The sequence below is a fragment of the Salminus brasiliensis genome, chromosome 15 (genome assembly GCF_030463535.1).
Source record: "Salminus brasiliensis chromosome 15, fSalBra1.hap2, whole genome shotgun sequence".
In the NCBI taxonomy this organism is placed as follows: domain Eukaryota; kingdom Metazoa; phylum Chordata; class Actinopteri; order Characiformes; family Bryconidae; genus Salminus; species Salminus brasiliensis.
The window spans coordinates 28109386-28132840 of record NC_132892.1 but is presented as its reverse complement, the minus strand read 5'-3'; the positions used below and the strand labels follow the sequence as shown (position 1 = coordinate 28132840).

The following is a 23455-nucleotide window of genomic DNA, read 5'->3' as shown; positions in this document are numbered from 1 at the left end:
CACCAAAAAGACAAGAAAGGACCGAACACAGGGCATATTCACTCACTTCTTACTGCTAACTTAGAGTACATTATTACTATTATTATTATTATTATTATTATTATTACTACTACTACTACTACTACTACTATTATTATTATTATTATTATTATTATTATTACTACTACTACTACTACTACTATTATTATTATTATTATTATTATTACTACTACTACTACTACTACTATTATTATTATTATTATTATTATTACTACTACTACTACTACTACTACTATTATTATTATTATTACTACTACTACTACTACTACTATTATTATTATTATTATTATTATTATTATTATTACTACTACTACTACTACTACTATTATTATTATTATTATTATTACTACTACTACTACTACTACTACTATTATTATTATTATTATTATTATTATTATTATTACTACTACTACTACTACTACTATTATTATTATTACTATTACTATTATCATTATTATTATTATTATTATTACTATTACTATTACTATTATTATTATTATTATTATAAGCCCACTACATATATCACTGCTACTGTTGTACCAATAGTATTTACTTTTGTACTGTGCACTTTACACACTCACATGCAACTCTATTCTTTACCTTTCCTTATTTATCCTAGCTAAGTAAAAGAAAAACAGTAATATATATATATATATCATTTTTTATATTGATGATGTTTTTTTATATTGATATTTATAAGATTGTCTGTAAATGAAGGAACTGCCAAGTAAGAATTTGATTATACAGTATAACTGCTTGTTTCTGCTCTGCACATGACAATAAACTCTTGAATCTTAAATTGTATTAATGAAATAATTATGAATTATATCTTATTAATTAATTACATTTAATTATTATCATTGTATTCATTTAAGATCAGCTGATCTTGACCACTGTAAGATTCAGCCAGATTTAATACTGATATTTCTGAAATGATATAAATGTTATTGACAATATTGTTGTTATTATTATTATTATTATTATTATTATTATTATTATAAGGACAATAAAAGGAAGGCCAAACCCTTAATATTTAAAAAATAATTGTTTGTAGGATTTTGTAGGAAACAAAATACTAAACCTCAATCTAATCTGTGATATTTCAGAACATCAACCAGCATTGTTTCATATTTTAATTTCATACTTGTCTAGCTGTGATCATGTCTCAGTTCCCACACTTCTGAGAGGCAAATAAGCAGCAGGAACCGGCTGGTCTTAAGTAACACACAGGCTGTAGCACCGGGGGTGGAGTTACACATAATCTTACACATTATCTGCAGTTTTGTTTTGTTGATTATTCTTATTGTTGTTTTTTATGTTAAACATGGTGGCGGTTTGTGTGTGATTTCACTCGTGCTGTAACCAAACAGAGCTGGTAACTATTACTGCTATTTCTGGTAGTACCAACTTAAAGTACCAGCACTTGTCTGGGCAGCCTTTGTACCAGCCTTTCTGACCACCAAAACCCAACAACCATCTCCAGTATCATATGAGATAAATTTTGAGATGACAAATGCCTGTTCTCCTGTTCCTGGCAGTTGGTGGTGTCCTGCTAGGTCATGCAGTGTTCATACCCTTCTAATTTTAGCACAACATCCCAGGGCTTTTCATCAACTATTTACTGTGAATGAACACTGTGGTTTAGGCCCATCTGAACTTTATACAGAGCTATTTTAGGCACGCTGGGGATTTTTTTTTTAGAGAAGAACTGAGGTTGACAGCGAAGTACATCCAGTGACATCATACTAATTGCCTACTACCTTGCATTCATCATTAGCCATCTGACCTGAGATAGGCGGCACTGACCTCTCTGAATGGACGCTATTACTTAAGATGGTTTCAAAGAGGGTCAATTTGCTCTTGTGTTCTTATTTTTGAGGTTTATAAACTCAAATGTCAGGAGTTTGCAGAATGTACTGGTTTAGGGTTGGGTAACTCCACAAGTGAAAAAACAGATGGCTTTAAAATGACCAGAATCACGCATTTCTGGGAATTCCATAGTGCCAGTCAAATGCACAGGGTTCCCAGTAGAGCATCACCACCTGGGGCCATGGGGGAATCAGTGTCTGGCCAAAGGGCACAGCCAGGATATCCAGTCAGCCCTGGGATTTAAACCCACAAACATCCGGTTGTTGGCTTCTATTACATACCACAATGCTACCAGTCATTCCTGTAAATATCTGTAAATGAGAATAACACATTATGACCTGAGGTTTAACCAGGACTACCCAGTGAGTCCTGGAATTTGAACCCACAGCCTTCTGGTTTTCTGCTTGCTGGCTCACATCTTGCCCTGGATGCTACCATCCACCCCAGGAAATACCCAGCCAGAACTTCCCAGACAGTCTTGAGATTTGAACCCACAACCTCCTGGTTTTTGGCTCCAATCTGATACCATCTGATGCAACAAGCCATCCCTGCAAACACCTATATCTGAGAAGAAACCCTAAGCAAGAGTACCCAGCGAATCCTGGATTTTTAATCCACAACCCTCTGGTTGGTGGCTCACATCTTGTCCCTCTATGCTACCATGCACTCACAAATCACAAATGAACCACACATTTCATCTGATACCAATATACAACCAACCATCCCTGTGCATACCTGTAAATTGCACCTAGTGAGCCCTGGAACTTGAACCCACAATCTTCTGGTTGCTAGCTCACATCTTGTCCCTCTGTGCTACCATCCACCCCTGTCAATACCTGTAACTGAGAATAACACATTATGACCCTAAACAAGAAGTATCCAGTGAGTCCTGGAATCTGAACCCACAACCTTCTGGTTGCTGGCTCACATCTCTTACCTCTATGCTACCAGCCATCCCTGTAAACAAGAATGGCACATTATGACCCTAAACCAAAAGTATCCAGTGAGTCCTGGAATTTGAACCCACAACCTTCTGGTTGCTGGCTCACATCTCTTACCTCTATGCTACCAGCCACCCCATCACCCCTGTAAGCAAGAATTCTCTCTGATTCCTGGGTTAAATTAGGGTACCACTCTGCTACCAGCAACCTCTGTAAATAAGAATGACACGTTATGACTCCAAATTAACATTAGTGTTATAGGATATTAAATGTAAAGCTTACATTTTAAATGGTTAAGTGATTAGCGAACTGACATCCCTACAAACTCACTAAACACTAATTTGCACCAGTAGAAGATGAGGTCAAGCTAGTCAACAGGACCATAAGAATACACAACAACACAGACTGACACAAAACTAGATGCAACTATGTTTTCCAACAAGCCACGCCCACTGAGCTAGGTTTGGCTACATATTGTTTATCCTTTGCGGAACCCAGAATATTACTAGTTTGCATCCCTTTGTAGACATTTCCTCGGTATGCAATATGATTTGACACACACTGTTTACATGACATCATTGTGGATACAGCCAACTACATAGCATGTAGCGTCTTAAATCATCCACCAAGAACAGAGCTTCATGGTTGGGGCTAAATTAAAGGCCGTAGCAAAGGGTAGACTTAGGCCCACATCCTCCTGTCCGACCTCATCACGAGCAGTAACTGATAATCTAGTGAAACAGACTTGATTATACAGTGAACTCCTAATGCCAGGCATGCCTCGTACCGTAAGCCAGAAATAAAATCACCTCTCGGCCGATCTGCCGCCTTAACGACGTTACCGTACAGCCGTAATCTCATGAGGCAAACAGACAGGGAGAGAGAGCGTCTTGTTAATAAGACGTAACAATGTTTCCTCAGGATGGCTGATGGCATGGGCTGTCTGAGAGAGGAGAACAAGACAGGAATGAAATAATTACCCCTCATAGCAAAGCCTTATGTGGGACGGCCTCATGCTAGGAGCTTTAGTAAGCAAGTAACACATGTTTAATTGAGCTTAACTGATTGAAGGATCATTTTTATAGCCCCCCTCTGAGATGCCCTTTTAATGGTTTTTTATTGTGCTCTGATACACCAAAAACACAATTATTCCATTAAATTTTTAATAAATGTATTGCTTAGAATTACACAGGTTGTTTTAGACTCTGTCTCTGTAAGACGGATATGGGTTGTTGACATGACATGCATTTTTCACCATCACACAAGATAAGAATACGCAATTTATTAGTATACTTCTTATTTCTCAAAAATGTCCTATGTCTCATGCATAATCCAATAAGCATACAAATATTGATAAATACATCTGCCATTATTTATAAGTGTTTTATTTTAGTAAATGGCACTAACTGGTTTCACCTTTTTTTTTTTTTTTTTTAAGATGTAGGAACCTGATACATTTTGTCATTAAAAAACGAAAACAAAAGTTCTCCGGTGTGACGACATATCATGATTTTAATCGTTTCATTAACTAATGAATCCTTTAATTGCACAGACAACTTAAATTAAGCTAAGGACCCCATTTAAGGTCATGTTACCGAAGGCCCTGTGAAGCCCCCGGCATGTGAATATGGTCATTTTTTGTCTCAGAATTGTTCAAATATTTAATCTTTTTTAATGTTGTATTTGTCCTTTGGTGTGACAGCCCTAAATAATCTGTTTCATTAACTAATTACAAACTATATAATTTACAGAATGCATAAAAATAGTACACAAATGTGTCTCACTAAGTATTAATGACAGGTTAGCCATCAATACCATCTTTGTGTGACAAAAATATCAAACTATCAAAAATATCGGATAGAAATGTCACACCAAAGGACAGAAATGCCAGACAACTCCTCTTTAAAAAGCATTTTCAATAATTAATTAAGATTAAAATAATTATTTTTTGACCATTTTCATTGACACTTCCTCTGAGCAGTTCAGTGAAACTGTCAAGATACAACTTATAAAACTTAGTTACATTTTCTCAAATATCAGATTTCACACTACCTAAACATCGTTTTCCTTTAAAACATTTTCATGAAAAGCATTTTTACCCATTAACCAGCTATGCAGATACAGTATGTAAATGACCTCTGGTCTGCTCTGTACTGTGCCTTATATAACAAGCACACACAGTGTCATTGACGTGGAGCCCCAAAAACTATTTGAGTACTAATAGCGCCCCCTTGTGGATGATCTTTCTAAAGGTGAGCAAGTAAGTGAGTTCCTAACCAGGTCCATGAGTTGAGAGTTTCTTGAATCGCCCTTGAAGTGGTACTTGAATAGGGCTAAACTCTCGTAGGTAGAATAGAAAGATACACAGATACGTTGTTTTTTGTGACATCACAAAACCAACGCTTACTTAATAATAAACGGTAGGTTTTCAAACTTTTCAATGTGGACAAAATAAATGAAACATGAAATATTTTTTAATGATATGGGCCCTTTAACTGAACTTGGAAATCCAAGTGTGTTCTGGAGTAAATGAGGCAAAGGGCTTTCGAAACGTGAAAGTGGCTTTTATTCAAAAAGATCTCTACACACACACACAGACACACACACACACACTTGCTCCGGGACCACAATCAGGCTTCGTCTGGCAGTTTGGTCAGAATCTCCACGCCATCAGAGGTGATAACAACCGTGTGCTCAAACTGGGCTGACCTGGAAATCCCACACAAACACACACACACACACAGACACACACACACACAGAGTGACTCATATGTAAACAGATTCAGTGATTCATGTTTAAGGAGGGGCCAAATCTGAACACTTATCTCCGTACACTACCTCCCCCCCCCCCCGAGTCCACCTTAAAAAAAAAAAAAAAAGTCAAGCCATCTTAACCGCTGACCCAGCAGTGGTGCAGACTGTTCACACCTGCCCACGGAGCCATCCGACTATTAGCTATTAGCTTGAGGGCGCTCTCCACAGGAGCCTGTGCCACTTAAGCTAAGCTAAGCTAACCCAACAGCACTTAGCTCCTACCCCACACTGCCGGGCCTCAACTTCAAAGGGGGGCCTAAAGCAGAGCTAACTGGGGTCTTCATCCAATAGAGGAGCAGCTCTCCTACCTTCTCAGTGATAAAAGGCCACTCGAGCTCATTAGCAGTAATGGACGATGGAGTTAGAGGGCTGTAAGCAGCACTTGAGTGTGTGAGAGAGTCTGAGAGAGAAGTGTGGAAGAACAGGATGGAACTCGGGACCTTTTGTCGTCCATCGAAACAGCCGTCCACTTGTCTTTAAGGATTCGGAATTCTGACGTTCCTTCCATTATAATGGGCTCTGGAATTAAGTGAAGGTTAGAGAGGGAGAGTGAGTTCACATTACGAGGGAGAATTATCCCAATTTCTCAGACATAAACACTGTGTATACGGCTAATCCTAGAATTGGGGTACATTTCCTGTCTCATAGATTCAATTATTTATTTATTTTTCCAGTTTTATCCCCAATTGTCCAATCCAAAACCCACCCATACATATTTTTCCCCCATCAATCACATGCAATGCTCCTGACACTGGGAGGGTGAAGACCGACACACGCCTCTTCCGGCACATGCACAGCCATCCAGCGCTTCTTTTTCCTTTTTTTTTTTTTTTACCACCACTGATTCAACGTCACCATGCAACCGACATGCTCGGAGGACACCGCCATGTACCCGGCTCTGATGCCTCGGCCAGCAGACGCCAGTGCCAGCCATCACTGCACTGCACTGAAATCTACCCTCCCTGGAGAGAGCAAGGCCGATTGTGCTCTCTCAGGCTCCGGCTGCTGATGGCTAGAGGCATGACCGGGATTCAAACCAGTGATCCTCTCGTCATAAGCCAGATAAACCAACTGTTAGACAGACTTTTGAAAAATATTAAAAAAAAAAAAAAAAAAAAAAAAAAAAATACACATAAATTCTAATAAATATATTATATAATAATACAATATAAAATGTAGAATTGATATGCTTCCTGTTAATGTTTTCATTCTATTATCACATTCAACATTATAAAAGTATATATTTTAAACAAAACCTTGTTGTGTTGTCTCAAAAAAAATAGAAAAATATTTTATCCCCCTTATCTATAAAAAGTGTTCAGTTTGCTACAGACTACAGTCAGTTTTCATACTTTCATTATTTTGCTTGTTTGTGCTGTTGCAAGTGAATGGCTAGACTTTGTCCTTACAAAAAATAGTAAGTAAAAGGCAATTCTGGAGTAAGAAACAGAATAGCATAACAATTGTATCACAAAAACATTCATTAGGACTAGGTATTATGATTTTCTAGCACAGGTGGCAAACATACATACCTATTGTGAAGGCCATGCCCTCCTCCATCAGCAAGTCATTGTCATTGGCTTTAAAAAGACAAAATAAGAGAGAAAAGATAACACAGTGCTTTAGCGACTGGTATGACTAGACACAATATTCAATACTGAATTAAATGTCATTTATGTTATTTACAACCAAAAGTATTAAGAAACAATGTGTGATATATTTAAATAATAGGTATTACACTTATTTTAGGTTTCCTGCCACTTTTACTTTCTCATTTTTGCTTCTGGAATCCCTCCTTTTTTTTAGCTCTTTTGGAGCTTTGACACATTTAAGAGGTAGGTGCATCTTAAAAGACTTGCTCCTATTAAAAGGTGCTCCTATTAAGTGTCTATTCTTGAATGGGTTTGAAGTGACAGGTGCTCTGACCTTTAACCACAAGACATTCTACGAACGGCGAACATCCCCCATGAAGCGTGATGCAAGGCACGGTTTTGTGACAAGTGTTGTCCAATCATTAAGCACACTCCAAAAAATAATTCAAAAGATACGATATATAGAAAACATATGATATATTTGGCAAAATGAAAATGGAATTGTGGCCTTAACCTTTTAAACTTTAAACCCAAAATAAACCTAAAACACTTCATATGATGTTCGTCATGTTGTGTAATAGTCAGACGAGTAGCACTGTAACCCAGAATTCATGCATTTTTGTGTTTTCTTCTATCAGCGTTCAGCAATCTAGTGTATTGGATAGAACTGAGCTTTCGTCTATCAGTGTTCATTTACTACAATACCCAGCATGCATTACGTAAACAAGTCACCCAACTACTGGACATTTCCGCCACACTGGTTAATAAAGACCTGATATTTAGCGGTTTTAGCAGTAACATTAGCTCTCTGTCTTTTTTTTTTGGGCTCCAAGTGGCTCAGTGGTCTAATGCGCTGGCACTATGGCCTGGTGGTCACAAGTGCGAATCCCGATTCGTGCCACTTTGCCATCAGTAGCCGGAATCTGAGAGGGCACAATTATCCATGCTCTCTCCGGGTGGGTAGATGGAGCTCTCTCTCTTCATCACTCTTAAGCGATGTTGAGCTGAGGACGCAGGGCATTCCTCTGAGTATGAGGACTGCCTGGCGATGTTGCATTGGCGACAGTTCTAAAGGAGGTGGTGGCTGGCTTTGCATATATTGTAGGAGACGTGTGTTAAGTTGTCTACCAAAATAGGGTAAAAATTAATAAAGCTAAGAGCTCAAGTGTTTGTAATTTTTTCGATAGACCCTCCAACCTTTAAGATACATCATCAAATAATGATGCAAACCGGAAATTCTCCTTCTTGCGAGATGACTGCGGCACTGCTGTGAAGGGACTGGGCATGTTTATAAAAGATGTAGCAATGGTTCAATTTGTCATGTTGTCGGAGTGTCACTTTAAGTATATTGGGTATTTCTAGCTGTAACCAAACATGCGTTTCTTTAACTGAAGTAGCAGCTCTGATCACTCCAGCTCTATATCTGACCACTCTCTGTGTTTCCATCACCCTAAACAGAGACACCACCACCAATACAGCGGATAAATAACGAATCAAATAAAAGAAATGTACAGTACTCTTACCATGATGCCATATCTCCGGATGGCCATGGAAATAGGACCCGATCCCATGACCGATGAAGTGCGGACACACGGAGAAGCCGTTTGAGTGGGCGATTTCACTGCGGGACAAACACACGGTTCACAGCAGCGCATTAAAGCTTAAGAAATCAACAACAGAGAGACCGATTAGACATCAGTACAGGAACACGCGCTACGAGAGTGCGTGGCACAGGTCGCTTTATCGATTCATCTGAGTTACTGGGATGACCTCTTGGTTGCCATGGCAGCACAGGTCAGGCTACAATTGGGTAAAATTACTTTAAAAGGCGGCAATTTGCCCACTATCGAGAAGTTACCCCCAAACACAAGCTGAGGGAGAGAAAAGTGGACCAATTTACTGCGACCGCCACCCTAACCTTTTACTCTATCGGTTCCTAATACAGAGATCGATTCAGAAATTACAGTGGGGAAGGAGAGAGAGAAAGAGAAAGAGAGAGAGAGAGAGAGAGAGAGAGAGCAAAAGAAAAAAAAGAGCAAAAGAATAAGGAAAAAGTGAGAGGAAGAAAAGAGAGAGAGAGAGAGAAAAGGTGAGAGAGGAAAAGAGAGAGAATGAAAGAGAATAGAGAAATAGAGAAAGAGAGAGAGAGAGAGAGAGAGAGAGAGAAAAGAGAGAGAGAGAGAGAGAGAGAGAGAGACTGAGAAAAAGGCAGAGAGGTCTAAGTGCTTTTTCCTGAGAAGAGGTAATGGGTTCCTGTGTGTGTGTGTGTGTGTGTGTGTGTGTGTGTGTGTGCGTGTCTGAATGTGTAATGACAGTGTTGGTCTTTGCAGACTCTCTGAACTCATAGAGAGAAAACAAGAGAATGAGAGAAAAAAAAAGAAGAAAGACAGCAGTAGGAAGTGAGAGAGAAACAGAGGGAGATGGAAAAGATGAAAAAATCACAACCGAAAGTCCATGAAACACACACACACACACACACACACACACACACACACACACACACGTCAAGACAGAATGAAGGCTATTAAGAAAACTATGTATGAATTAGCATTTTTTGCTCCCTGGCTCCCTCTACAGTTGGGGAGTGTAGCTCCCCCTCAAGGAGACTCTGTGCACAAAGAATTATTATGGACAAGCTGAGGGATCCACTGCTGAGGCAGCATCTGAAGGTAGAGAAGCATGTGGACTGAGGAGGTAGAGTAATACAGCAGTTCTGGAGAGAGGCCTCATAGTGCAGCTCCACCAAAGCTCCATAGTGCAGTAGTGGCGTCCCGGCCTGGCGCGGGGAATGACAGAGATGCTATTGTCCCTATTCCATCCACAGGTGTTGCAGTGTTTAGGGACATACTGTACACGGAGGGAAGCGGATACTGTAGATCAGGTGCGTCACGTTCGAAGCCTATTCCATCTGTGGGACAGTAGCAACCAAGGACCAGCCACAGCAAATCCCACAGGTGAGATCAAGCCTGGGTAAGAGTTAATACTGTAACATATAAAATATTAAATCTGCAACTGTCCCCCTGTAGATATCAGCACCATCCCCAACTGGTAAACTCTATAAAACCTGGTTTATTCTCTGGTCTGAGACAGTGAGACAGTACGGTAGGAGCTTTGTATGTGTGTGTACTTCAGCGTGCCCTCTTTTCTCCCTCTCTTCTCCAAAGCCTCCTGCGGCTTTCAGTGCGTCTCTCGGCAGGGAGCTGGACCCTGCTTGGCAGACACTGCATTTCTCCAAGACAGCACCAGCTAGCCTGTAATTTACATCTCACACACATACACACACACACAGACATACACAGACACACACACGTACACACATCGAGACGAGCTAACCTGTAATTTACACCCCATTGCAGGGAGAGAACCCTGGTGCACTCTGGGTAATTGCTCGTTCCACGCGAGCCCAGAAATACATTAACTCTATGTAGTGCTGCTCCATTCGCTACACAAGCAAATGGAGGGTTCACAGCCTGTGCCCTCTTTTCATTCTCTTCTTTTCTCCCTCTCTCTTTCTCCCTCTCTTTTATGTGGAGACAATTTTCCCACAGGCAGGTTTTGGAGAGGACATCCTCATATACAGAGAGACGGGAGTGAGTGTGTGTGTATGTGTGTGAGACAGTAAAATTAGTTGTCAGCTTGGTAATACAACAGTATAGAAAATATAGGTTCAGTTCTTTTGAGCAGGATGGGAGTGGTAGAGTTAATTATAGTTAATTGTGCCATTTTAGAGTGTGAGTGTGTGTGTGTGTGTGTGTATACACATTTACATTTTGGAGGAATGGGGCTTCCCTATTGACTTACTTCTTAATTTAGGATGTAGATCTGAGCATAGTGTATTTTAATACTGGCAGCGTTTGCAAGTCTCTTTCTCTGCATCAGGGATATTCCCTGCCGGGCCTACAAGACCACGTCCAGCACCACCCACGAATTTGCAAGGTTGAGTATGAGGAAAACCACCAAACTGCGCTGGACTGTGGCCCTCCAGAACTGGAAGAACGTACATTATCCCCATTTTAACCCCAGAAGGCAGTACCTGATAGTGTTCCCGATAACACACAGGGGTTTTCCAGGTCCACATGCAGCGATGGCCTGGTCTCTACACCGCCTTGCCACTTCCACCAACTCCCTGCCTCGTCTATCCACTGAGCCAATCAAAAATGTCTCTGAGGTGTCTCCGTGGTAACCATCCAGGTACACCTACAAGACACAAAAGCTCAAGAAACATCCAAATAGCTACAGCAGACTAAGTACAAGCGCACTACGAGGCTGTCCAATACACTATTGTATATACTGGACAGCCTGATGCCAGTGCATGCCAGGTTGGTAAATCATGAGGACTATCATAAAATTATTAGAATTATAGAACTAAAAATGCCTAAACAGCATGACAAATATCATAAGCAATGTGTCCTCCACTGATTAATAAATCCTCAATGGTTCATGTAATTATATAGATGGTCTGACCCTAGACTTAGGTCATAACAGAATTGGGGGCTCGTCCGGGATATGAACCTAGAACCTTGAGCACCTGAAGCGAGAATCATACTCCAAAACCAATTTTGTTGTGGTCAGTACTTTCCCACTAGCTAGGGTTCCCCACATCAGACAATTCTACCAAACGGAGGGTGAAGCCTAGCATAGGCATTCTCCAAATTAGCCATAAAGCCAGCCTTCAACTTTGTTCATGCAATTATAGGGTCCATTGTTTGGTCTGGAAGAGGGTCAATGAGCAGGGCCCACTCTCACATTTTGTTGACCCTAGATCAACAGGTGGTAACAGAATTGGGGGCTGGTTGGAGGACCTCTTGCAAGTGAGAACCATACACATAGATTTTACCATTTCTTTTGGTCAATTATTTTCCCAATTTGGTACGGCCAATTAACCCACTCATTCGTAGCTAGCCCTAGCATTGGCAATGCTCCCGACACATGTCTCCTACAGTACATCTGAAGCCACCCACTATGTGGCATCTCTTCCTCCTCGGCATCTCTCAGCTCCACTCCACCGGCTAACGATGAGGGGAGAGAGCGCCATCTGCCCACCCAGAGAGAGGACGGCAAATTGTGCTCTCTCAGACTCCGGCTGCTGATGGCGTGGCTTTAGTTTCGAACTCGCGACCCCTAGGCCATAGTGGCAGAGCGACCTTTCAAATTGCCACATTAGCAGGCCTAAGATTTACACAAGGGGGAATCTGGTAACATCATTGAAAGGAAGGAAACTGGCACAAATCTACACAATCTAAAATATTTAAAGAGAAAATATAGAATGGTATATTGATAAGTCTGAAATTTCCTATTAAACAGGCTAGTTATAAATGTGCGAGAAGGTGTTGTCACAGGTGTATGCACTCACAGTAACATCTATGTTAATGATATCTCCATCTTCAAGTGGCCGACTAAAAAAAACAAACAAATAAATAAATCAATCAATCAATCAATCAATGCTATATATCTAAATCTGAATTAGTTCTATTAACAAAGAAACACCAACAGAATAACACAACTGCTCTACTGTGGTCTCTACCTGTCTGGTATACCATGACACAACACGTTGTTTACAGAGGTGCAGACAGATTTGGGGAATCCACCGTAGTGCAGGGGAGAGGGGTAGGCGTTGTGTCTGATCGTCTCACTGTGCACAATGAAGTCTATTGCCTCTGTCGTCATGCCAACCTGGGAGCAAAACAAGTGAACTATTACACATGACAAATGCATAGAGAGCCCGTTTCCCAAATCCACAGTCCTCTTCCTGGACTAATGAGGAGTTAGAATGGAGGTCCTGCAATCAAACCAAACCCATATTAGATCTATAACCTCACTTATAAATGCTTAGAGGAGAAAGACTCAAGCGACTGATGTCTAATGATCGAGCAACTGCTGTTGAAAGGACAGTTTTCCCTTGGTTTTGGATCTGTAGCCACTCACTAAGCTAGCCTTTGCTTAGTGAGCTCAGCTCAACTGAGTATCAGACAGACGGCACAGTGCAGCTGCTGTTGACTGACTGCTGAGCTACAGACACAAGTGTTGACCATAAACACTCTCAGATTGTCTGAGAGAGAGAGAAGTCGAGCGATTGGTGTATGGAGAGATCAGACCAGAAAAGGTGAAATGAGAGACCGGTTCTGCTGTGTTTGGACTCATAGCCGGTTATCTAGGCTTAGATAAGTTAGCTAGCCAGCCGTGTTCCAGCTCACCAAGGCTCAAAACACACCTGTTTAGAGGATAAAGCCTCATATCTGAGAGCACAGAGTCCAATGAAAGGTCTTAGGAGTGTTTTCCACTGTTTTCAGACACATTTAGTAGACTGTCTCATTCCTGCTCGGTCTTTCAGTTGAACTCAGTGTTGCTAAACTTGCAACTACAGTGGGATTGTTTTTTCCCCCACCTATTTTCAGAGCGTGACCTCAACAATCAGTGAGCTCCCGCAGCGTCCCCACCCTGCGGCTCTCTGAAATGCACATGGGGGAGTGAGCGTCCTAATATGTAGATCCCACCTCTTGGCAAATGAAGCCACTGTAGATAGTGTTTATGTTATGGTTGAACTATAGCCTACAGCTTTCAATTGCCACACCCTCATTTAATATTCATATTAATTTGTAATGATACTCTGCGGAAACTGTTACAGCCTTAATGGTTAAGAAATGGTGGTTCACTGGAACGATGGAGGTCAAGTTAAGTCAGGGAAGTCCAAGAACACTTTCTAAGAGATCTGCTCGTAGGACTGCTAAAAAAGGCACATAATAAACCCCCCCTATTTGACTGCACAAGACCTTCAGATAGCTGTGGCGTACTCTGAAGTGATGGTGCACTGTTCTACTGTGCAGCAACACCTAGACAAATATGACCTTAATAATAGAAGAGTCATCAGAAGAAAAGCTTTCCAGGATCCTCACCTCAAAGGTCAGCGTCAGATGTTTTATATATATATATATATATATATATATATATATATATATATATATATATATATATATATATATATATATAAATAAAATGTCTAAACAAGCTCTGGTGCATTTGGGAAACAAGTCCCATGGCCTGATGACCCTGCGACTCTCTTAAATGCACATGGGGGAGTAAGCGACCGGGTACTAGATAGACACAGAACAGAAATCCTCAGAGTAGAGTTAAATGTTCTTATCATGATCTGCAGTATGTTGTTCTAAGCATATTAAGGATGTTGTTAGTGCATAATAAACACTGATCAGCTGCAGGTTTCATTACCAACAGTGAAATTAGACTGTTCAATTAGATCAGTCTCTACTGATTTAGATACTGATTTAGTCTGTGATCACATGTATTGTGATAAATATTGTGTATCGTGAAAAATGTCTTTAAATATCGCAATATAGTATTTTTACCATATCGCCCAGCCCTACCTTAGAGATCCTCATTTTAGGATACCATTTTCTTTAAATATTGCGGTATACAGTGTTACCAACATACCGCCCAAGCCTTCTTCTTTAATTGCTTGTACATTTTAATAAAACTGCAAAAAAAAATCTGGAGGTTGGATTGAGGCCAGCAAATCTCTTTCTAGGCCTGTATTGTGGCATGAATGGCCTTCTGCCATTATCTGAACCCTACCTAAGGATCTGTCATGTTTGAATTGACCTGTTGCTAATGTAATAACAAACCCTGCTAAGATATATGGCCATGTGGTGTGCTGTTATTATTACTGAGGGTGTCCTGTGGAGTAATATTCAAGGCACTTTAAGGCTATGAGATTTCAATCCAGGCTATCTGTGGATCTGTGGTAAACTGGGGGAAATTCTGTATGAATCACCCAGTCAAATCAGTTACAAGTTACAGTAGGCAACATCTACTGGCAAAACGAATCCGGCTTAAATAGGGCCTCAGGAAAAGATCTTGAGCACACCCAGGGTTCACACAGCTCTGAAATCAGGAAAGCCACATTCTAGAAGTTTAGGAAGGTCACAGAGTGTTCTGGATGGTTGTGGTATAACGCCCCGGAATGTTCTAGACGCAGGGGAACATACCTTGAGGCTGTTTCCAGCAAGCAGGAGAATGTGTCTGGCAAGCTGGCAAGCGTTCCTCAAACTCTTAATCTGCTCCTCATCTTTAATCTCAATATAATCAGGCCACTCGGACGCTGAGCAGGAGGAGACGTAGTCCGGCCTCTTGATGTCCTGAAAGACAGAGTGGTTACGATACTACTACCAGCACTAAATCGTCACTGCTGTAGAAAAAAGCATGTAGCACTGAAATGGTTACTTTACAGAAAACCTTTTCTATTGGTCCAACATACTGATGAGCCATAAGATTAAAACCACTGACTAAAAGAGTGAAGTGTGAACTGTGATGGCCAGATAACTGGGTCAAAACATCTCCAAGACAAGTCTCCAAGTCTTCTGGGGTGTTTGCAATATGTACTGTTCAGTACCTACCAGAACTGGTGACTGGTGAGTCATGGGCACCTAAGGGTTATTGATGCGACCCATGGAGGCCCCACCTGACAACTTACAGGCCTCGAAGGCTCTGTCTAGATGGGTCAGGGCTGACTGGTAGCATGAAGTGGACCTACACAACATAAGGCTGGTGGTTTTAATATTATGGCAGTGTATCGATACACTACTGGTTTGGCTCACATGAATTAAATAAAACTCCTAGAATTTAGAAATGACCCCCCCCCCCAAAAAAAAATGTAATTTTAGTATGGGTGTGTCCACAGTATCCTAAGCCCCTCCCACTTCACTTTGACAGGATTTAGCCAAATGCCTAGTTCTGATCAGTGAAAGCTAGCAAATGAGCCTTAGGCTGATTTCACACCTAGTTCTTTAAAGCTTGGGTTGGGTTTTTGTGACGCTGGGTTCACACTGCTATTGCCTAAGCGCACCAGATCATACAGGTAGGTGTCTATTGTGCCCTTTGATCACAAGCACCTGTCAAAATGTAACAAACTAAAGAAAAAGCGCGGCCCACATCAAAGAAGATCAGTCTGAAAGAGCTTAGGAAACAAAAGTGGTGCACTGTGTATACCGATCAGCCATAACATTAGCACAACCTGCCTAACATGGTGTAGGTCCCCCTTGTGTCGTCCACAACAGATCTGTCCATTCGAGATATGGACTCCTCAAGACTCTGCTCTGAAGGTGTCCTGTGGTATCTGGCACCAGGATATTAGTTGTGAGGTGGGAACTCCATGGATTGCATCAATGAGTCTCTTGGAGCCCTGGTTGTTCTTTCCTGGATCATTTTGGTAGGTTCTGACCACTGCATACCAGAAAAACCTCACATGAGCTGCTTGATATTTTGGAGATGACTCTAACCCAGTCGTCTAGCATCACAGTTTGGTTCTTGTCAAAGTGTCTCAGATTCTTATAGTTGCCCATTTTTCCAGATTTTAACACCTAAATCACCTTCAAGAACTGACTGTTCACTCATTGCCTAATATGTAGATCCCACCACTTGGCAGGTGATGCCACTGTAGATAGTGTTTACGTTATGGCTGAACTACAGCCAACAGCGTTAAAATGCCACACCCTCATTTATAATATGTCTAATATTCATTTGTAACAATACTCTACGGAAACTGTTACAGCCTTAATGGTTAAGAAATGGTGGTTTACAGGAGCGATGGAGGTAAAGTTAAGTCATGGAAGTCTAAGAAAACTTTCCAAGAGAACTGCTTGTAAGACTGCAAAAAAAAGGCACATAATAAAACCCCCCTATTTGACTGCACATGACCTTCAGATAGCTGTGGCGTACTCTGAAGTGGTGGTGCACTGTTCTACTGTGCAGCAACACCTGGACAAATATGACCTTAATAGAAGAGTCAACAGAAGAAAACCTTTCCAGGATCCTCACCTCAAAAGTTCTATATATATATATATATATATATATATATATATATATATATATACATATATAGGTTTTCCTTGCTTAGCAATTCACAGTACCATGAATTTTAACCAGGGGTGCCCAAACTGGGACCAGGGGAGCCACTGTATATTTTAAAATACACTGAGTGCAACTGTACTTTATAAAGCCATGCATAAGAAGCTTCTGTAAGGTAAGGTAACAGGATTAAAAAAGCAATCTTCACCGCAATATGTATGTAATCTTTATATTCTGTGCCTACATTATTAGCACAGCAGCCATTGGCTGCCCTCAAGTCGCTGATTTGGATTAAGGACAGTTTCTGACTCGCTCCATTAAAAACGTTCATAAAAACACAGGTACAGGAAATGTGGGAATTCTCTGCCTTTATGATCTAAACTCTAGTAACTGCCATTTGATTTATAACCCATCCTGTCCAAAGACGTAAATGACAGAGAGCATAGCATGCACCATAGAAACACATCAGAGACTCCTAATAAACCCCCTGTATCGGACTTCAAGCAGGACAATAAAGGGATGACTAGGCCGAGTTCCTGTAGTGCCACCAGATTTGCTTCCGTTACTATCTCCTACTAATGATAACACAGACGTGAGCATTGAAGGCATGGACTTCACAAGATCTCTGAAGGGGTTTTGTAGAAGGTATCTAGCAGCAGACCCGGCAGGTGGAACCTCCATGAATCACTTCAGTGAGATGCTCTGGTTCTGACCACTGCATACCGGGAACACCCCAGAAGACCTGCCTGATGTTTTGGAGATGTTCTGACCCGTTCGTCTCTCTAGCTATTGCAGTTTGGTCCCTGTCAGTCAAAGTGGGTCGGGTTCTTATGGTTGCCCATTTTTTCCCTGCTTTTAACACCTTCATTGCCTTCAAGAACTGACTGTTCACTCACTCCCCAACATGTACACCCCACTCATGACAGGTCAAATTAGAACAAGATCATCAGTGGGACTATGGGGTTACCTTGGATACAACATATGGTGGACGCACCAAAGCTGGTTGGACTACGCTGTATGAACCCGTCCTTTTCTTCCTGAAGAAGCGGCGTGGGGGGCACTGGGCAGCAGGTGCAAACTGCTGGCATCGAGGCAACCGTGCTGCTGCCCTCTGTAAAAGCCCCGATCCTGCTGACCACCAACACAACAAACCCAAAGAACAAGTGTGATGCTGATGTTATACAGACACGTATCTTAAGAGGATCTTGTTCCACACTCGTCTTGCAGGTCCACTGACGTTCTAGACTGGTTTTATGTATTAGACAGATTTCCATAATTCATAACCTCTGTTAAAGCTTTAGAATTATACAAACTGTCAAAGAATTTATGATAAAGACTTATATAATTCATATACATCTATATAAAGGGCATAGGCTGGTCCCAAATGCTGATTTCTACTCCGTTACATACATATACATACACTATATGGACAAAAGTATTGGGACACCTGATCATTCATTGTTTCTTCTGAAATCATAGGGCATTAAAAAGAGTTTATCCTGCTTTTGCTAAAGTAACTGTCTGTAATGCTTTCCACTAGATTTTTATTTCATTTTAATTCCTGTGAGGTTTTGATGGATGTTGGATAATCACTACTCCACCCCATTGCTCATTACAGACACCTAATCATCATGCCTAATGCCAGGCAAGGAGTAGAGGGATATAAAGCGCACCCCCCCCCCCCCCCAGCTTTGTGCTGTGAAGCAGGGGAACTGTGCTCTCTGGAATGATGGATGGCGTTCCAGCCAATGCTTTTGGGATACATGAGTTGGGGAGATGGGAATGTGGTGATGAGGATGGTGATCATCCAACATCCTGACCTCACTAACGCTGCTCTTGTCACTGAATGCAATCAAATCCCAAAGCAATGCTCCTCCAAAATAAAGAATAAAAGTTTTCTTTGGACAGTGGAGACGGTTACGCCAACAAAAGCAGGATCAACTGTTTGTGAATACTCTTGATTTCAGAAGAAACAATAAACGAGCAGGTGTCCCAATACTTTTGTCTTAAGGCCTTAAAGGGACGGTAAAACAAAACCATCTGTTTAAGTCTGGGGGATAAAGAGAGGATGGAAAATGGTCACGTAAAAACGATTCACGACTGTTTTGCACATAAAACCACTGGGGAGAAAAGTGAAATACAAGAGAAATGCAGGACACTGGCCCTTTAACGCAAGCATGATTCAGCCATAGGAGAACCGAAATACCGGCACGGCGCAACCGAGCCAGACTGCATAGCCTACTGTAAAAACAACAAGCGATGCATAGAACGTGAACCGCAAAGTTAGAATATATTCGGAGCAGAACTCCGAGGCCTCAGACCCAGAATAGATCTCCCGTTCTGCTCAAGAGACACACAGAGAGAGAGGGAGAGAGAGGCTGGGTGGGGAGAAAAGCCACGGACTGCGGCCTTCTCTGATGAACAGACCAGTGGTAAAGGAAGTGTGGTGGTGGTGGGGGGTGGAGAAAGAGAGAACGAGAGAGAAAAAAAAAGAGAGAGAGAGAGAGAGAGGGAGGGAGGGAGAAGGGAAAAAAAGAAAAAAGAAAGAAAGGGGCTCATGGGTGGATAAAGGCACAGCAATGTGGGTGGTGCAATCAAAAGAAAGGATATGGCTGAGGATGTGGAGTGAAGTGAACCTCCTCTGAAGTGTGTGTGTGGTGCGGAGGGAGGGTTCGTTTCTACAGGGTGCCAATTCACAGTTCCTGCAGCCTACATTAGCTAGCTTAAATGCAGGTCTAAAGATGAGAGCGCACTGACCCCACACTCACCACCAAACACCAACATACTGATAGCTAGAACGCTTAGAACTGATGAACCAAATGAACCAGGGTGAAAGGGAGGAACCTTTGAGAACAGTGTGAAGGGCAGAGAACACCCTATATCTTTTACAAAAGAGGGTTTGTTAGTAAAGGCAATGGTTCTTTAGATCTATTTGGATCCTTTATTACGGAGAACAGCTTGTTCCACTATTGTTACAAATCAAAGAACCGTGTCGATAATAGTGTAGAGCAGTCGTAACGGGGGAGGACATTCTAGAATAGTGTGAATGAAGGAGAACATTCTTCAACAAAGCGATTCTATTCTAGAACAAAGCGATTCCATCCTAAAACAAAGCGATTCCATTCTAGAACAAAGCGATTCCATCCTAAAACAAAGCGATTCCATTCTAGAACAAAGCGATTCCATCCTAGAACAAAGCGATTCCATCCTAGAACAAAGCGATTCCATTCTAGAACAAAGCGATTCCATCCTAGAACAAAGCGATTCTATTCTAGAACAAAGCGATTCCATCCTAGAACAAAGCGATTCCATCCTAGAACAAAGCGATTCTATTCTAGAACAAAGCGATTCCATCCTAGAACAAAGCGATTCCATCCTAAAACAAAGCGATTCCATTCTAGAACAAAGTGATTCCATCCTAGAACAAAGCGATTCCATCCTAAAACAAAGCGATTCCATCCTAGAACAAAGCGATTCCATTCTAGAACAAAGCGATTCCATCCTAGAACAAAGCGATTCCATCCTAAAACAAAGCGATTCCATTCTAGAACAAAGTGATTCCATCCTAGAACAAAGCGATTCCATCCTAAAACAAAGCGATTCCATCCTAGAAAAGTGATTCCACCCTAGAACAAAACGATTCCATCCTAAAACAAAGCGATTCTATTCTAGAACAAAGCGATTCCATCCTAAAACAAAGCGATTCTATTCTAGAACAAAGTGATTCCATCCTAGAACAAAGCGATTCCATCCTAAAACAAAGCGATTCTATTCTAGAACAAAGTGATTCCATCCTAGAACAAAGCGATTCCATCCTAAAACAAAGCGATTCTATTCTAGAACAAAGTGATTCCATCCTAGAACAAAGCGATTCTATTCTAGAACAAAGTGATTCCATCCTAGAACAAAGCGATTCTATTCTAGAACAAAGTGATTCCAGGGAGAACATTCTAGAATAGTGTGAATGAAGGAGAACATTCCAGGAAGCTATTCGGACAGAGAGAGGTCCGGAAAAGGCCGCAGTCACTCTAAAGGGAAAGTTTTTAAAGCATCTCGGAGATACGGGATCTCTCGCTGGACGCTCTTATGGAAAGAAAAGACACAAACCTAAAATGAGAGGTCCTGATTGGTTGACTATGGGGGCGTCACGGTACAGCATTCGCAACACATGACGTTTAGAGATCCAATTTTTCCAAACTCTTTTTCCGTTTTTTTCGGCAGAACATTTTGGTAGGAAAAATGACAATTGCAGGATAATGTGATTTTATTATCATTAGAGATGCAGCAAACCACGATTTTGATATTTCCAATTACCAAATCATAAAAGGTTGTTTTACGGATTTTCTAACTAACTAACAATGAAGACAATAAAAAACAAAAAATCACTGTCAACATTTAAAACAAGAATGTGCAAAGTGTTACAATTAAAAACCATTTAAAAATTCAGTTTTCCAATCATTTTTCAGATCCGCAAAAAACAGAAAAACGGAGACAAATGTGAGACAGTAATTTTAGCAGTTTTTTGTGTTTCTGCTTCGTTTGTATCAGTGACTTTTATTTTGACACGGTCTGGCCCCTCCCTCCGTTCATCAAGCTGACTGGCTCTTTTTGTTGGAGGGCGGGACTTTATTTGTAATCATTAAGCTGACTGGCTCTTTTTGTTGGAGGGCGGGACTTTATTTGTAATCATCAAGCTGACTGGCTCTTTTTTTGGGGGGCGGGACTTTATTTGTAATCATTAAGCTGACTGGCTCTTTTTTTGGGGGGGCGGGACTTTACTTGTAATCATTAAGCTGACTGGCTCTTTTTGTTGGAGGGCGGGACTTTATTTGTAATCATCAAGCTGACTGGCTCTTTTTTTGGGGGGCGGGACTTTATTTGTAATCATTAAGCTGACTGGCTCTTTTTGTTGGAGGGCGGGACTTTATTTGTAATCATTAAGCTGACTGGCTCTTTTTGTTGGAGGGCGGGACTTTATTTGTAATCATTAAGCTGACTGGCTCTTTTTGTTGGAGGGCGGGACTTTATTTGTAATCATTAAGCTGACTGGCTCTTTTTGTTGGAGGGCGGGACTTTATTTGTAATCATTAAGCTGACTGGCTCTTTTTGTTAGAGGGCGGGACTTTATTTGTAATCATTAAGCTGACTGGCTCTTTTTGTTGGAGGGCGGGACTTTATTTGTAATCATTAAGCTGACTGGCTCTTTTTGTTGGAGGGCGGGACTTTACTTGTAATCATTAAGCTGACTGGCTCTTTTTGTTGGAGGGCGGGACTTTACTTGTAATCATTAAGCTGACTGGCTCTTTTTGTTAGAGGGCGGGACTTTATTTGTAATCATTAAGCTGACTGGCTCTTTTTGTTGGAGGGCGGGACTTTACTTGTAATCATTAAGCTGACTGGCTCTTTTTGTTGGAGGGCGGGACTTTATTCGTAACCATCAATCTGATTGTTTATTTTGTTGAAGGGCGGGACTTTATTTGTAATCATCAAGCTGACTGGCTATGTTTGTTGGAGGGCGGGACTTTATTCGTAACCATCAATCTGATTGTTTATTTTGTTGAAAGGCGGGACTTTATTTGTAATCATCAAGCTGACTGGCTATGTTTGTTGGAGGGCGGGACTTTATTCGTAACCATCAATCTGATTGTTTATTTTGTTGAAGGGCGGGACTTTATTTGTAATCATCAAGCTGACTGGCTATGTTTGTTGGAGGGCGGGACTTTATCCATAAACAGAAGCCATGCTAAGCGGCTCCCTATCTCTAGCATAATGCTGCCACCACCATGTTTCACAGTAAGGATAGCATTAGCCAGATTACGTGCAGTGGCAGTGAATGTAGCGTTAGGAATCTTTCTCATGGTCTTTGTTGTGTAGTGTTTCTGTCCAGCCGTCCAAAATCCTTTATTAATTAGCTACCTTAGCTTGATACTTCCTTAATTCCTTAAGAGCTGACCTGACATCTGACCTGAGATCAGACTGCTCTGTAATTAGACACCCCTTTGCCTGCGGGGGTCTCTGAATACAGCCTCAAAGTATCAAGCTCTGGCTGGAAGCCCTAAATAACCTCTTGTGTACGAAACAACGGCTGCAGGTAAACAGTGTAAGAGACTATGGGTGCGCGCGCGTTATTGAATAATACTTCAGGTATCATTTAATAAACAGATTAGACAGTGTCAGAGGCACAGCAGCGCTGATGCATTTTGTCTGATGACACGTCTTAGTCCCGGGCTGAATAAACGGAAGGTTAATAAACGTTAAAAGCTTACCGGACACAAACACGCCCCTCGCTGCACTGGGGGCTGCCATGTTGCCTGCGCTGAGCCGCTCACGTGACCCGCGCAT

At 41.3% G+C, this 23455-nt stretch overlaps 1 protein-coding gene across 6 annotated transcripts; it reads right to left on the bottom strand.

Moving 5' to 3' along the window:
• Positions 1–5392: 5392 nt before the first annotated feature.
• On the bottom strand, positions 5393–23455 carry metap1d (methionyl aminopeptidase type 1D (mitochondrial)). 6 transcript variants are annotated; one of them, XM_072657625.1, is made up of 10 exons: positions 23380–23455; positions 18081–18244; positions 15256–15405; positions 12780–12928; positions 12609–12651; positions 11289–11452; positions 8779–8876; positions 7196–7243; positions 6104–6182; positions 5393–5558 (listed from the first exon to the last, which is right to left on the bottom strand). In XM_072657625.1, exons 1-10 carry the CDS (start codon positions 23453–23455, stop codon positions 5480–5482), a joined length of 1050 nt encoding a protein of 349 aa, XP_072513726.1. In that variant the 3' UTR covers positions 5393–5479. The 6 variants fall into 6 exon arrangements, with proteins under 6 accessions (XP_072513726.1, XP_072513727.1, XP_072513732.1 ...); XM_072657626.1 differs by having other exon boundaries at positions 18081–18241; positions 23380–23437; XM_072657631.1 differs by lacking the exon at positions 18081–18244 and having other exon boundaries at positions 23380–23413.

Excerpts from the sequence above, each read along its gene's own strand:
- metap1d (XM_072657625.1), bottom strand. The coding sequence starts at position 23,455 with ATGCGCGGGTCACGTGAGCGGCTCAGCGCAGGCAACATGGCAGCCCCC. Across the intron at positions 11,453-12,608 it reads TCATTAACATAGATGTTACT|GTGTACCTGGATGGTTACCA; the intron begins GTGAGTGCATAC and ends TGTGTCTTGTAG. Across the intron at positions 6,183-7,195 it reads GGGCATGGCCTTCACAATAG|AGCCCATTATAATGGAAGGA; the intron begins GTATGTATGTTT and ends ACTTAATTCCAG.